At 39.6% G+C, this 16,003-nt stretch overlaps 1 protein-coding gene across 1 annotated transcript; it reads right to left on the bottom strand.

Annotated features, from left to right (window-relative positions):
* Nucleotides 1-542: 542 nt before the first annotated feature.
* Nucleotides 543-15,996, bottom strand: SRP54 (signal recognition particle 54). The gene is made up of 16 exons (XM_080395135.1): nt 15,598-15,996; nt 12,311-12,419; nt 10,757-10,848; nt 10,090-10,174; nt 9,049-9,153; nt 7,779-7,845; nt 7,635-7,692; nt 6,766-6,916; nt 5,731-5,879; nt 4,231-4,331; nt 4,026-4,112; nt 3,552-3,625; nt 3,198-3,306; nt 2,247-2,417; nt 1,660-1,755; nt 543-1,007 (listed from the first exon to the last, which is right to left on the bottom strand). Exons 2-16 carry the CDS (start codon nt 12,386-12,388, stop codon nt 916-918), a joined length of 1,515 nt encoding a protein of 504 aa, XP_080251261.1. The 5' UTR covers nt 12,389-12,419; nt 15,598-15,996; the 3' UTR covers nt 543-915.
* Between the last annotated feature and the right edge of the window lie 7 nt (nt 15,997-16,003).

The following is a 16,003-nucleotide window of genomic DNA, read 5'->3' on the forward strand; positions in this document are numbered from 1 at the left end:
TACATGCTTGCCAAGAGGTATGCTGGATTTCAAAGTTCATCTGGTCTACCTAGTTTCTGAAGCGTGTCTGTAGGTTCCACCTTTGAGACCAACACAGTAAACAGCTATTAAAAAAAAATGCTACAGGAAATTAAGATCAGATAGCAGCTGAGATGCTCTGTCAGAAACAGCTCTCTCTCTTATTTTAAGTTCAGTACCAGCACAGAATGCCATCTAGTATGTACTGGAAGTTGTCTCCATAAAAGAACTGCTTAATTGGCAGCCTGATACTATCTTTAGTACGTGAGACTGCTTGGTATCTGCATACCTGCATGCTTTTAGTCACTTCGCTGTGTATAAAGAAAGAATGATAGAATTCTGGACAACAGAGTTTTGCACAAACCAGAGCACAGCACACTGTTTCAGATACTGAATTATTCTTATAGCACTTATGCCAAATATGAGTTTCAACAGCCCGTAGAAACAAATCAAACTAAGGAAATCATCCCATGACATACTGGGCAAGGACAGTTATGAAAGATCTGAAGAAACAGGCCATCCTCTTGTTTATAACCACTTAAATTTTATTTTACAGTATATTTGTGACATTTTATGTTACTATAACCAAAGATCAGGGTCGTTTACAAATATAATGGCTGCCATTTGATGTAAACAATTAAAAAGTGTCTCTAAATATTAAATTTTTACATCACGATTTTGTTTTATTAAATTTAATTACTCTTTGTGCCATCAGGTATTAGTGGAGAGGAACTAATTTAAGCAAAAATAGTTTTCAGAAATTAGATGTAGAAACTGAGAAGCCCGAATAAGGTTTCAAAAGACCACTCCCCCCATCACTGTAAAAAGGAAGAAAGCAAATTCTTTCACTGAAGTTGCAATGAAGAGTCAACCAAGTCCATTTCTATTAAGGCTTCTTTACATATTATTGAATCCCATCATGCCTTTCATATTCCCAGCAGCGCCTTGTTGAAACTGTCTCATCATTGACTGCAATCCTGCCATGCCACCTGCAGAAAAAGCAAGAACATGGATGTATTATTTAACTCTGACGAACAGCTATCTTGCTTCTGAGGCCTCATTACAGCACACATGCTATTTCGATAATAGACAAATGCAAAAGACCAAGACTGTCAAGCCAGGTTTAAATGGCTATCAAAAATGGACAACTGAGTGAGTACAGAAAAGTCTGGGAAACACCAAGCTTAAAACAGGTTTTAAGATGACCTGTGCATTAAGATCTAAAAAAAACCTTGAAGGAATGACATTATCAATTAGTGAAGTTCCAGTATAGTAGTCTTTATTTAAAGCTGCTCTTGTCAAATTTAATTATTTGAGGCAAAGCTTAGAAGAAAAGGGAAGTTTAGGAAGATACTTGCTTTACCACAGTCATCACTTTACTATTCCCTCAGGCAACACTCCAACTGCTCATTGAGAGGTGAATCCAAATGAAGAAACTAGATGAAGCATTCATTGGTAAGTGCAATGTGCAATGCATTCACAATACATGGACTAGATGTTCTGATTCTTGTTAGACAACCTAGAAATACTTAATACACAATACACAACACGTTCTCACACCACCTTCCTCACTTCCGTATTTCAAATACTCAACCATAATTGGTAGTTCTCTCTTGAAGCTGTAAAAAAGTCCACACATACCCATATGATGAAGAACTCTTGGATCCATCATCTTTGCCATCTGCTGGTTCAGTTTGGCCAGCTGAGATGGGTTTACATTCTTTGACATATCACCACCTAAAATTTAAAAAAAAAAAATGCAAGAAGCAGTTTTAAGCAACTGGATTAATATATTGGGCTAAAATTAAAATATATCTGAATTTTACCTCCTAATTCTAGATTCAAAACCATTCCAGTCTCATGATCAAAAGTTACTACATCAGCCACTTAAGAGTATTTTAAGGATCAACAGTCCCTGCATACCACATAACAGACTGAAACATCAGTATTGTAGCAGCAATGAAGTCTACATTGATAAAGCCAAAAATACAGTAGTTTTCACTGCTAAGTTACACACTAGCGTCATGAAGAACAGTGCAGCTCTTACCAGTTACATAAAAGAACTTTCAAACATCATGGAAATGAGCGAGCTACAACTCATCTTCTCCTCTCCCAAACCCAATCGACATCTTCACATTTCCTCTGTGTTCACACATCAAGTGACTTCCGCACTGACTTAACAAATGTTTTTCTGTTTTTGGTTTTTTTTTTTTATTGTTTTGTTTTACCTTTGAAAAGCCCTTTGATGCCTCCCATCTTTTTCACCATCTGTGCAAACTTGGTGTATTGGGTCAAAAGCTCCTGAACATCTCTGGTAGAAACACCTGAACCTCTTGCCACTCTTTGGATTCTTCCTGGTTGCTTACTGAAAACTTTGGCACCATCTGTACTGTCCAGTTCTGCAATTACAGTGCAGAAAGAAAAATCCATTCAGTTACTGACATTAAAATCTGTTACAGCTGGTAGCAAACTTGTTGTCATTACGGTTGAGAATTTAGTTTTGAGGCAGAGAACAAAACCCTAGTTTTAGAAGTGACAATGCAGAATTTTACATAAATAATTGAAACATAATATTCTAGGGAGAAGTGCTAAAAAGCCATTATGTTCACATGTTAATCAACATGATAGAAAAAGTTGCCTGGATAAATTATGCTCTCAGCATACTTGGTCTTAAGCCATGCTAGTGAGTTTAGCACAAAGCTAAGACCATACTTCTCCTGCAAGAGTTGCCTGTGAGATTAGAAACAACACACCTTGAATTCCAGAGACCAGGCTATGTCACCAAGTAAATTTGAGGGTGGGAAGGAAGAAAGACAGCAATGACAGATTAAAGAATGTAGCTTTTTAATCTACAAGTACAGCGTTAATAATTTCAGAAGCACAGTTACAGCATGAAGAATAAAAATACATTAATTTCCAAACAGAATGCTTCAAAATCCCACCTGTACACAAGACAGAGCAGCAACAGGCAACTGTCAAGGCATCTCTAAACATTTAGACTTATTCAGAAAGTTTGAGAAGTATGTACTCTTTACCATTTTTTTAAGAATGGTAAGTGTTCCTCAATTTTTTGTCACTGTAGATGCTGCCTTACATCCAACTTGTTTCCAAAAAGATCCTGCTACATAAGCTTGTTTTTCAATGGATAAAAACAAAAGTGTAGGTGAATTTTATTTTACCTTGGTCATTCATACTGTCCATTATAGTCATCAGTTTCTTTAGCCTTGCCATCGATTCCTGCTCATTGCCTTTACTCATGAAGTCAGTTCCAAAACCAGGGATCATACCCTTGTTTTAAAAATGAAAAACAAAAGTGTGTCAGAACAGGCAGAGGTAACTTTAAGCAGCCAGAAATACGGACAGCAAGTTTTAGTTTAGTTATGTATTGCAGCAGGCAAATCATTTTACCTTTCCGAAAAACAAAGCACAGATTTTTAACACCAGTTTCAATGAATAATTTTAAGTTTACAACATAAGTTTGTCAAATATAAATGAAAATCTGATAAAACAAAATTATTTCTGGTGTAACTAACCAAGATCTGACTGAATGGTCCCATCTTCATGATGTTTTGGAATTGTTCATACATATCTCTTAGTGTAAATTGACCTGAAGTACAATAACAACAAGAAAAAAAAAAAAAAAAAAATCAGTGAAAGTCATACTGGCATTTTGGTCTTACTGTCTTTTCTCAGTTATTCTTTATATTTACAAGCTAAATACTCTAGCGCATAGATAAGTAGATAGATAAACCTCTTCACTATTAACATGGCTAAACCATTTTAGACATTTAAGAGTTAAGCTAGTTTTTCTGCAGTTATAGACAGTTACAGTCTGACAGACTTTGAAACATACTTTTGACAGTTTGGAAAACATAACTCAATTTATTTGCCTGCCACATCTGTTAGAGAAAGACTCTATCCTGTATTATGCACATGAAACACATAACACAAATTAACTCAGTGGTCATGGTAATACACCCACTATTCAGGCCTTGGGAGTAACTTACCATGTTTGAGCTTCTCTATGAGTGCTTCATTATCATCCAACTTTAACTCGTTTACTTTATCTATCAATCCTTCGATATCACCCATACCTGAAAAAAACCCAAACACCCAGCTCTGAAGTTAGCATTAAAAAATAATAATAATAATCACACTTTGACTTTCTACTATCCATTTTACAGATTAAGTACAGTTATACATAGTACATACCAAGAAGTTTGCTGATGAAAGGCTGTGTTTTAAAGGGTTCAAAGTCATCTATGTGTTCGCCAGTTCCAATAAAAATAATAGGACTCTTTGTGGCAGCAACTCTGCAGTAAAATACATTTTATGAAATGGCCTCTCAAAACTCACCCATCTTTTGTACCACCTATTAACATAATCAGCAAGGCATCATCAACACAATGCATCCTGTCCGAAGCATCTTTCTCACTCCTCAAACTATTAATGCAAAACCATCCAAGATTTAGGATAGATAGCTGGTAGGAGCTGACAAGACATTTCTCTAGTTAGCACTTTGTAAAACACACACCCTGCTTTGAGGGAAAAAGAAAATCAGACAGAAATAGAAGTTGCTTATTTTCATTGCTGCATTTAAGGAACTCGAGAGGAAAGGAAGAAAAATAAATCATCTCCGTTTGATCCTAATATTGGGAGGTCAGATGAGACAGGCATTGATTACTTTTTTCTTCAAGGTACCTCTGATGACAGGCAGCAATGCCATTTTCGACACAGAAAAAAGCCTAGACATAGGAAAAATAAGACCCCTTTCACTAATCAATCATTTGCACTAGCTTTTAGATCAAATCAGCTTCCAGCCTACAGAAAGTATAAAACAAACACAGCAGACTTAACACATATAAGCATACGACAGCTGCAACGTGATTTTGGTATTTCCACTTTGCTCTTAAGTTTAGTTTTCCATCACTATGCTATAAATAAGCTGCCATATTTTGCTGTTAAAGTACTCTAACACTCGAGATCAAAGTCAGACAGTGATTTAGTAAGTTGGTGCCAGTTAACATTGGCTGTTTTGACAAATCATCTCAGCTCCATACAAGCTCCATCACTGAAACGCAGCTGGAGATTTATGTGATATGCCATCATATAAGGATGAAGATGAAATGTAACATTTTCTAGTCAATCGACTCTGTCAAGATACAGCACACAGAAGTCTTAACAAGAATGGAATTCAGGAAAGTATGACTGCAGACTAATGGTTTACCTAATTGCTGGACACTGGCAATCCAGAAGTTGGATCTGCATTGCAGATTTAAGGCCATTAGATATGACTAGCTGAAGTTTTTCCCCTTTTGGAAAAAAATCTTGGGCATCAAATGAGAGTCAAAACTTTTCAGGTAAGCCATATCTATTAAGTCCAAATTTGTATTTTTTGTACAAACTCCCGATATGCAAGATGCAGTAAATGTACCTACTTGATGCTTTTTTCAGAAGACAGAAGTCTGACGTGACAATACACACCGCTGTATTGGAAGTACATCATAATACCTGTTTCTGACGTTAAATATCAATGGGTGATCCCATCCACCAGAAGCAAGGTAAGAAGGTTAGTGTTACCGACTTAAACCTCAGATTCTGTGCATTGTGACAGTGACACTTCCACAGGACAGGTTTCTGTGAGACGCTAACACATTTCATGGTTGTCCATGCATGGCCAGATGTTGGCCACCATTATGTCACAATACTTACGCACTGAGAGCTCCACCTCCTTTTGCATGTCCATCAAGCTTCGTAACAATAACAGAAGCTACGTCTACTTTGTCTTTGAAAGCTTTAGCTTGAGCTTCACAAGCTTGGCCAATGGAAGCATCCATCACATAAACAATGTTATCTGGTTGCTAGAAGAAATGAGATACACACAAAATAACAACTTCCTGCTTTCTTAAACAGTGTTCGTGCACTACGTTCAGTAGCAGAACGTATTGCAATAACAGTATGTAAGAGCTGTGCAGTTTAAAACAAAAGGACAACTGTTTTATGAACAGTATTGTCTAAGGACCACTTGAAAGCTCTGATGCTGTAGATAAGTCTTTCACATAGTCATACAACACAGAACATTAAAATTTAATAGGTTTACAGTTATTACTTATGTTTTGAGTGATTTTAGCCAGTATCTGAGCCAATAAGCTAATTAGTATCCAAAGCAATTAACAGCTAACAACATCTTCCATCCCGTTTTACATTAAGAGCTTTAAAACATCCATTCCTCTGAAAACAAGTTAGCCATTAGCAGGAGTTGTGTGGGAAGTGTCATATTGTCATGCAAGACCACAAAATCAAACAAATAACCAGACTTTTTAAACCCATACAAGAAACACTAGCTTCATTTACATATCAAAACTGTTGAAATTTATCCAATCATCTTCTCTGCCTCAGGGCAATTATTCATGACAGTCACAGCAAATTTAGTACACACAGCTACAGGAAACCAGACTAGACTGGCTCTTTTATCTAATTTCTCAGTGCAAAAATCCTGAAGAGCAAAAGTTAAAGCAGGAACAGCAGCCTAGTTATGTGCAAGTATCCTTCAGTTACAAGAATTAAAACCAACACAGAACTATCAAGCACTGATCACCCAGTCCTTGTTTATTCATATACGTTTGTAATTTCTAATATAATCTAAGAGTTACAGCAAAATCCACACAGAACACCAGGACATAAACATAAATGAACTGTAGTCGAATTACTGTAACAGAAGTTATTGTATTTCTTGGAACTACTCACTATGGCATTAGCAACTTGTAACATCTCTTCAAACAAAGAGTCCTCCTGTTTGTGACGTCCACTTGTATCAACAATGATTATTTCAAAGTTTTCATTCTTAAATTTCTCAACACCTTCTGAAGCAATAATTACAGGATCCATTTCTGTATAACTGATCACAAAGAGAAACAACTATCTATATATACACATACATATATGCAATTCTTTGTTCCCAAAGAAACTAATTCAGGCTTTCATCACTTGACTGTAAACCTGTTAACTGCAAATCTACCTTGATTACAAGAGGGACTTCCTCTTACGTCAAGCAAAAATTCATTAAAAATACACCTTCCTAACCATTTGCCCTTACTGATCAGTGAACTGAAGCACAAACAACTGTCTCACCTGCTGAAGACTGCACTAAGTTTTACTAGCCCTTCTCTGAAGATTTAACTGAGCACCTAGACAGTACACCTTTAGTGAAGCTTAGGGGAAAGTTCTTCACTGCTTTATAAAAGCTATTTTAGGTCCACTGCTGCCCCTACTTGACAGTAAAAATTAAGGGTCCAAAAATCATATCCTCTGATCTGTAAAGATTAATTCCTGAAAATCTGAATGTGTCTCATAAAGGCCCATTATACAGTGAAAGAACATTCTAGGGAATTATTCCTGAATGATTGATCTCTTCTTATACTATCCCTACCGGCTGCTACTGGCAGACAGTGTACTGAACTAAGCAGAGTTTTCATCCGATCAGAGCCCATATATTACCATAAAATCTATGTAATTAGGCCACACTGAATGGCACTTAGTGTGATATGTTCAATAAGGAACAATTATCCATTGCTGGAGTTGAATCATTCTCCAAACTGATTCTAAAAGATGCTTACCTCCCATAAAAAGGAATTCTTGCTTTTGTGGCGTTCTGCTTCAACTGGTCAAAAGCACCTGTGAGACAGGTATAGTCAAGTGACTATTTAAAAAAAATCTCTGTGTTAAGAGATGAAGAACCACATCATTAAAGACTGTATTACCTGCTCTGTATGTGTCTGCACATATTAAACAAGTCTTCCAACCTTTCCTCTGATAGAAGTATGCTAACTGAAAAGAAATTCAAACCAAGTAGTTATCAAAATCCCACAGGAAAACATGACACTAACAGTTTATAATCACTAAAGTACACACGGAAAACACAAAGTCAAGCCAGCCTTCCTATAACTGAGACCACTTAGTAACACTGTAGAGTTATCTAATGTTAGCACCTCCATTATTTAGAAAAGTATGCTATACAAATAATTATTAATGGCGAGATGAAAACAGCTGCTTGGCTCTGCTTCTGATTTCAGTTTCCTGAGCTAGTAATGACTACAAATAATCCCAGTTCCCATTTTACTAACTCCTCGATTCTGCTTACTGTTGATACTGGAGATAGGACTAGCTTTTAGAAACTAACCAAAGCAGTTATGTACTTCAATATTAAGTACTGTAATGGCTACAACTTTTACAACTCTGTTTCTGTACTTCCAGCAGAACTAAAGTATTTCCATTGCAAGGACACGTTTTAAAGCAATACATGAAATCCTTATTTTCTTCTAACTCTCGGCTCCACTGGTACAATGTACATTCACAGAACATTTGATTGACCAAAGACAAACTTCCAAAATATAGTTTGCCTACAGAAGCACTAGGAAAGTCTTACAAAATCAGAACAGTAATATATTCAGTTTAGCCTGTACGTGAATCTCAAAGAGACAACTGCAAAAATCCAAGATGCACCTTCCAACAAAAATCATAAATAGGTTAAAGGTTGATTCAGAGCATTCTTTTTTTAGCCTTAAAAATACAAATCCAAATTTTCTCAATGAATTTGGGGCTGGAAGGTTTCACACCACGCACTCGCACTTAACAGAGATATCTAACACAGAGGCCAACTTCCACAGGTTTCCCTAAAAAGGTAATGGAATGAGATAGGTTCCGCTCATAGTTCTAGTCTTAAATTCAGAAAACAAGGAATAGAAAGAATCTTTCTTATCCATATACAGTATTGTTTCATCAAGAGTTTAGTTCCAAAAAATCTTAAAGGAAGTCCTACAAGCCATAAATTGCCCCAAAAGAATATTACTTTGGACATTAATCTCATCTCAGACAGTCCTCTGTAAGAAATCTCTACATTGTAACTAGTTAGTGCTTTCCTACTAGTAGAAACAGCACAAATCACAAGGAAATTCCACCCAAGGAGTCCAATGACCACCACCACCTCCTAAGGAAAAAACAAAATATGCAAACACATTCAGTGCAAGTTACCTTTGAACAGGTTGTTGTTTTACCACTGCCTTGCAAACCAACAAACATTATAATATTCTGTTTTCCTTTGGTAGGTGTCCATGCTTTGACTCCAGGATCTACAAGCTAAAGAACAAAGTACAATATATGTTGCAGAACTGAATTTCAGAAGCACGGAACAGTCAGTGTCACAGTCATACTAGGTTTTTGGTTTTCTATTCAATGGAGCAAACCAGTTTTTACATATTCTAGTCTTCATTTGGCTTAGATGCTTGCTGATTTACAGTGAACAGCAACAGCCCATGCAAGATATCTATAGTATATAGCATTATGCATAATTCTATAACAGTATATGTTAATTTCTGCCTAACACCAAGCACCAAAGTCAGGGTGGCTTGTATATATGGCACAAGTATAACACCCAACACAGAAGAGTGACCTCCACCCCACCATCACGGCCTAAGATGGCCCTCTGGTGAGAAACCTACAGTACAGAAGACTCTTTAGGGTTGTTGCCTCACTTCTCAAACAAGTAGAAGGTACATACATTCCAGCCAGCCATCACAGGGGTGGGCACAGACTACAGAAGAACCGACCATACTGTCAACTGGGAAGAGGACGGAATACTGATACTCAGGTGCCGATTTGACCAAGCAGGCAGTTTAGAGAAATGTTGCCATGAACTGCTGGGTTGTTACTTAACACCTTTTCAAAGTCTTATAAGTAGTTTAAACAAATCTTCATGTGGGTTGCAAAGGCATGTTTCTGGGACAATCAACGACAGTCTAGAAGCTAACAGTACTTTACACTAAATTCGCCTTTACATTTCAATTGAAGAGTAAGAACAGCTAAACTTCAAGCTAACTTTAAGTTAGTCTGAGAGATGTCCAGGAAGTAGTTTCAATCAGAATACTGTCTGCAATAGTAAGAAGCCTTACAACAGAAAACATTAACTACAGGTACCACACAACCACCTTAAAGCGTGGCTTGTTACTGTGCTGCTTCCACAGCCCAGGCTGTAAAAGAAAAGTGACCTAACACAGGATTTTGAAGAAGTCCTACCTTAACAAGTTCCTTAAAGACAGCATGCTGAATCATTTTTCTTTTGTTAAGGCCAGATGCCATTTCTTCAAGATCAATTGCAGACCTGAGTTTAGGAAAACCACAAAACACTAGCATAACTTCAAGCATTACTTTAACTTAGTAATAAATGAAGGCTTTGCAACTGGAACAGCATTCTCATTTGCCTTGAGTTTTCAGATAGGACGTATTTAAGAAGAGACATGCATTGGAGACTTTGTCCTGCATACAGAAGAAACACCAGGTTTCTAAAATATTCACATCTTTCAGACTTGCATCTGCTGGGATTACGTATCTGAAAATAGCCAAGGTACTTGTCATACACACAGATCTATTTATATCCAGCACAGAACATGTGAAGATAAGGTGTCTAGGAAGTAACAAAGTACTTGTTTATCACACCACTCAACTGAGGACAGCAACAGTTTTTTGAAACAAGACTATAACAGCAAGAACTGGCTAAATTTGATGAAGATTCTTTTGATGGGTCTGGCTAGACATTTAGTGCAATCAGTATTTTCCTGTTAAAGGTGAATTGGGTGTGTCTAAGATAACTGTATAAGGCTAGAAGTTATTTATTCTTCCACAACCTCAAATTACAACTTTTACAAACTTTACAAGTTAAATGCATTTTAATTATTTCACTTACTTGACATTTTCTCTGAGTTGCTTCACAAGTTTAATATTAACATCAGCTTCCAGTAATGCTGTACATACTTCTTTTAACATAGCATTTAAAACCTTTGGAGTATAAAAGAAAAATGGTTTTACAGTACACAGTTATTGACTAGGTCAGTATTAGTTCAAAATAAGAACGTGAATTATGTATATATACGTATATGTGAACGTGTATTTATGATAATAACCAAGGCTTTTACAAATTACATGCATGCAGTCCTATCATCATATTGACCGCCAAAAAAGGCCTGCTTTTACGTAGGAACAAATGTGTAATTTAAATATGAAAGGGTGGCACTGGAAAAGAAGGGTCTTCCATTTGTAATATGCACGCTGGAACAAGGTAACACGGAACACTTCCTATTGCATTAAGGACAACAGCAACTCATACAGAAGCAAGACTTCCTAAGCCTCCCTAGGGGAACCCCTTAGAGACAGCTGTAACAAAGCCACAAAACAACCTCTTAGCACAACACAATCTCTGTAAATAAAAGCATTTCTTAAACACAAGATGGACACACTACCTGAATCCTCAGAAACCTGACTGCCGCTCTGGGGTATGCCTTTCAGGCAAACAGGTGCCTTGGCTAGGAACCCAGTTTAGTAGTTCTAAGACTTTTCAAAGTAAAAAGTCTTAAACAAAAACATTTTTTGAAAGTAACTCTTGCATAAATGCTCTCATTCGCACAGCCTGAGCCCTTGCAGGAGAAGAGCTTCTACTGCTAAAAAACAAGTGGTCTATATTTGACCAAGTTAAGCATTTGTTGTCTCCCAGCTGAAGATTTATTAAAATGTTTCCTCTGTGTACCGGTTCCAAACCCACAACCCTCAATAAGCCTACTTTTTAGTCACTTTAAGACACCTACCTGCTTATCTGAAAAGTGTTTCTAGCAATTTACTTACTCAGAAGCACTTCTAAACCATCATATCAATTAGTTATCCATCTTGCTTTTCCGTCCATATAATAGAAAACACTTAAAACTTGTAATTAAAAAAAAATACACGCTATACCGAGTCAGCTTCCAGAACTACACACTGTATTGGCTTGAGTATAAAGGCAGCAAACAACATAATCCTCACATTTCAGACAGCAAAGTTTACACTGAAAGCTATTTGTTCTTCCACACTTCAGCTTCTAGCAGCCTAGTACACAGATCTGTAGTTTAGCTGCATGCATGCACACACGGAAACTGAGGTACTCTATGTAGTCTCACAGCCTACCTTCCACCCAAACTGAGCCACATATTGTCTCCTCCAGCATCACCTCCTTAGAACACACCTCTGTAAGTACAACCACCAGGCCCAAAGACCATTTGACCATGGGACCCCCTACGCCTGAGGCAATCATACATCTCTGAATCTGGTTCTAAGCTTTGGTACTACTACCAGGGAGTTAAAACTTCTAGCTAGAAATTTTACTTGAAGGAACAGCAATCTACTTCAAGCCCCTTATCAGCTTCTGAGAACTTTTTCTTGGAACTTTGCTGTATAAATGTTAGTGCCATCACATATGCACACTACGTACCTCTTCATTGATAATCGTAGCATTGCTCAGTGAGCGTAATGCTGAAGTTATTTTTCTTCCAAGATCTGCTAGAACCATTTTGGCGGCTTCAAGTACAACTCAGAAGGATCTGGAAAACAATTTAAAATTACATTTAAAACCAGCTGAAGCTATGCTTTGCAAATTAATTATTCCAGTATCTTCTCAGTTCAGAAACCTGCTTTGGATTCCAAAAAGCACACAAGTTTTACTTTTTTAGAGTTATTTTTAGGAAATACTGGCCTGAAGTTAATTTTAGGCTATCCTGATGGCCTGCTTTGAAAGAGAGATACCACAATGCAATCGGGAAGCATTTCACTGTCTAGAATATTTGTGCATTGAATTCACCATGAAAAGACAGACCAGACAGACTTCCAGCAAAAACGCTAACTGCTTTTTATCTTATCAGTGATATGCTACATGACAGAGTAAAAATCAAGCAGAACAGCCTACAAGCTCTGCATCCTGTAAAGACAGTATGATCAGAAGCAAAATATTTTGTTAGCAAAACTGAACATTGTTTACTGGTTCTATTTTATCTACCTTACACTAAACCAAACAATTTCCCATTTCAGCAGCCCTACAAACATACTTGCATTTTAATACGCAAAATTCACATTGCATTTTTTAACGGCTTTATTGGAACACCAGATTAGTTTTTCTCCCTACAGACACAAATCTTACATATAAGCCTAAAGCATACTGCAACTTATACTCAGGAAACAAGAAAAAGTTAATTTCTGAAGGGCATGCATAGTCTAGTCAACATGCTAAACCACTCTCACCCACTCCCACCTCCTCTACAAGGTAGCAAGATATTCAGAATACATGGCATAAACTGCAATCTAGAACTCTGAAAAAGGACAAACCAAAATTTGTCTAAAGAGCAAAACAAGTTACCACCACAGTTACTGCTGAAATGGAGCACTTCAGGTACTTCTTGTTCATCTTCCAATTTTGCAGTTGGTTTCTTGTACCCACCTGAAACTACTCCCTGCTGATAGCTGAATTCAGAATCTCACATTTGAGTGTCTCCTTTCAGAACTGAAAGCAAACTTTCCAGCTAATGGCAGCCTCTATAATCAAAGTAGCTGAAAGTTTTCCAAGATTTTTGGGACTTCTCCTCCCCCCTCAAATGGGTAGAGAAGAAAACAGACAAGAAAGGCTGGTACGTTTAGCAAAATGATGAATACATCATTAGCTACATTCTTAATTTATTTAAGAGAGAGGGCTCCAACTTAAGTAAGACGGAAAGAAGCTCATTATATACACACTGAGATTTACTAGCTGCACAGGCCCCAAAAAGCAAGGCTTACAATGTATTTATAAATAAGTACAAAGATACATTCCAATGTAGATAAAACGAGTCACCCATGTAAGCCAACCTCCTGACTGCTTTGTCTAATTGAGAGTTAATACAGTCACGAAGTTGGCACGTTAAAAAAACACAAACCAAACAACTGAACTGCAAGTCCAACCCCCTCCTGATACTGAAAACTCCCAAGTCTTCCTTACAAGGCACACAAGTCACGTTCTTGCAGAATAATTCTGAAAAAGCATTATCATCAATATGACCTACCAAAGGGTGTCAGCAAAACAGATGCTCAAAGTGTTTTTCAAGCTCATTTCCCATGAAAATTACAATAATATGAAAAATACCTTTAAAAATAGCATTGCATCTCAGTAAGCTTTGAGCTGCTTAAAACTGCAGCCATGGACAAAACTTAACTAGAACACTTGGAGGTAAGAGCTAAAAGATTTGATATGATGACCAATGCACAGTAGCCAGGTGAAGATTCAATATTTAAGATCAGTTTCCAGAGTTCTACAGATTGCCTATTACAAAAAGTTAATTTTGTCATAATAAACAAATGTTTCCACCGCAGACTCCAAAAGCTTCTTCCAACAGCCTTATAATAAGAATAATGCACATACTACGCTAAGGAAATGAGTTTAAGCATTTTAATATCCACTGGCTTCTCTAGCATATTAAGGATTTATATGCCATCAGAATGACTAAGGTATGCCAAGTACAGAAATTAATACAACTTTTCAAGTACAGTCCATCCAAGTTGTGAGCCACACTACCGAGAAAAAGACACATAAGCTGTTTTAGCAGGTAGCCAACTTGGATTGGCAGGTAGCCAGAAGGGCATTAGCAGTGCCTGCACTGCAGAATGCGTATATGCTGCATTCAGAGCATCTGTAGTTCTGGAAAAGCTTTTTAGCTTTGATGCAAATACTCCACAAAAGCACTGAAGAGGTTTAAACCTGGCAGGGCCCCACAGTAAACAAGCCAGGCTGTACCAAGCAGGCCTCGTGCCGAGCAGCTGCCTTCAGCAGAAGCAGCCTGGGCACCTCCACGTTGAGCTCCCAGGTCATCATCATTCTACTGTATAGTCCCGGGACCTCTTCACCTGCTGCCTGGAAGCAGGCATTTCAGGAAAAAAGGGGCAGCAGAAATAGTGCAGGTTTTGTTAAGCTGCAGCAAAACAGCAGTGATATAAATCTGAAAGTGACAGGCTGCCTATGCCTGCCTATTCTTCTAGCAGAAACCTCTAAAAACTGACAGTACTCTTTAATGCACAGATTTTTTACAAAACAACAGCTTTAACAAAAAACAGCTGTTTAAACAGCTATTTTAAAGAGATAACAAGTAAAAGGGACACGTATTCAATCTGTACAACTACGTTACACTGAATATATACATACGTGCACTAAGATCAACTGAAAGTCTAATACTATAACTAGGAGGAAAAAAAAGGGCTGATTCACAGGTGGAAATAGCTTGAGCTACTGCAGCGACACTCGACCCGAACTTACTCGTTTGCACCTTCTAAAATTATCTGGCAGAGGGATGGGACGGCACCTGCAGAGCCACAGCAGGGACCGGCTGCCCCGCACACGGCCTGACGCCCCCATTTTCAGGGAAGAGCAGCAGCGAGGGCCCAGCCTCAGCCAGCCGCCCGGCCGCGGCCTCCCCCCGCGCACCCCGAGCTGCCCACGGCCCGGCCCCGCGCTGCTGCCCCAGGGAGGCGGCACCCGGGGCTCGCCCCCAGCCCCGCTCTCCGGGCCAGGGCAGCGCGCCAAGCAGCGGGCCGACAGACCGCAGGCCCCGGCCCGGCCGCCGCCCCCCGCCCGGGCTGCCGGAGAGCAGGCCCGCCGTCCCTGCCCCGGCGCCGCCGGGGCCCGGGTGCCGGCCGCCCCCCCGCCTCGCCCCGGTCGCCGTCCCGCTTTGTGCCGGTCGCGGCGGCAGCCCGAGCACTCACCGGGAGCGCGGCGCGGGGCCTGCGGGCAGAGCCCAGCTCAGCCCAGCCCAGCCCGCCGCGGCGAAGCCGCCCGGCGCTCCGCAGCCACCGCTGGCAACAGCGAGTCACCCCCGGCCGCCACTACCCGCCGACCAGGGAAACGTCACCACTCGCCCTTACCCCCCGGCCCCGGCTCGCTTCCGCTTCCGGGGCGCGCCCGCCCCCTGCCTCCGGAAGGCGGCGCCGGGAAACGCCGACCCACGCCCAGCGGCGCCGCCAGAAACAGGCGCGGCGCTGCGCAGCTCAGGGGCGGGTGGCGCAGGCGAGGAAGGGGCAGCGCCCCGCCACCGGCGTGCGCACCGAGCGGGGAGGCGGGGCCGGGCGCGGCGCCGGCAGCAGGCCCGGTGGCCCCGAGCATGCGCGGAGA

The sequence above is a fragment of the Falco punctatus genome (genome assembly GCF_963210335.1).
Source record: "Falco punctatus genome assembly, chromosome: 7".
In the NCBI taxonomy this organism is placed as follows: Eukaryota; Metazoa; Chordata; class Aves; order Falconiformes; family Falconidae; genus Falco; species Falco punctatus.

Excerpts from the sequence above, each read along its gene's own strand:
- SRP54 (XM_080395135.1), bottom strand. The coding sequence starts at position 12,388 with ATGGTTCTAGCAGATCTTGGAAGAAAAATAACTTCAGCATTACGCTCA. Across the intron at positions 10,849-12,310 it reads CTACGATTATCAATGAAGAG|GTTTTAAATGCTATGTTAAA; the intron begins GTACGTAGTGTG and ends TATACTCCAAAG. Across the intron at positions 2,418-3,197 it reads GGACAGTATGAATGACCAAG|AACTGGACAGTACAGATGGT; the intron begins GTAAAATAAAAT and ends CTGTAATTGCAG.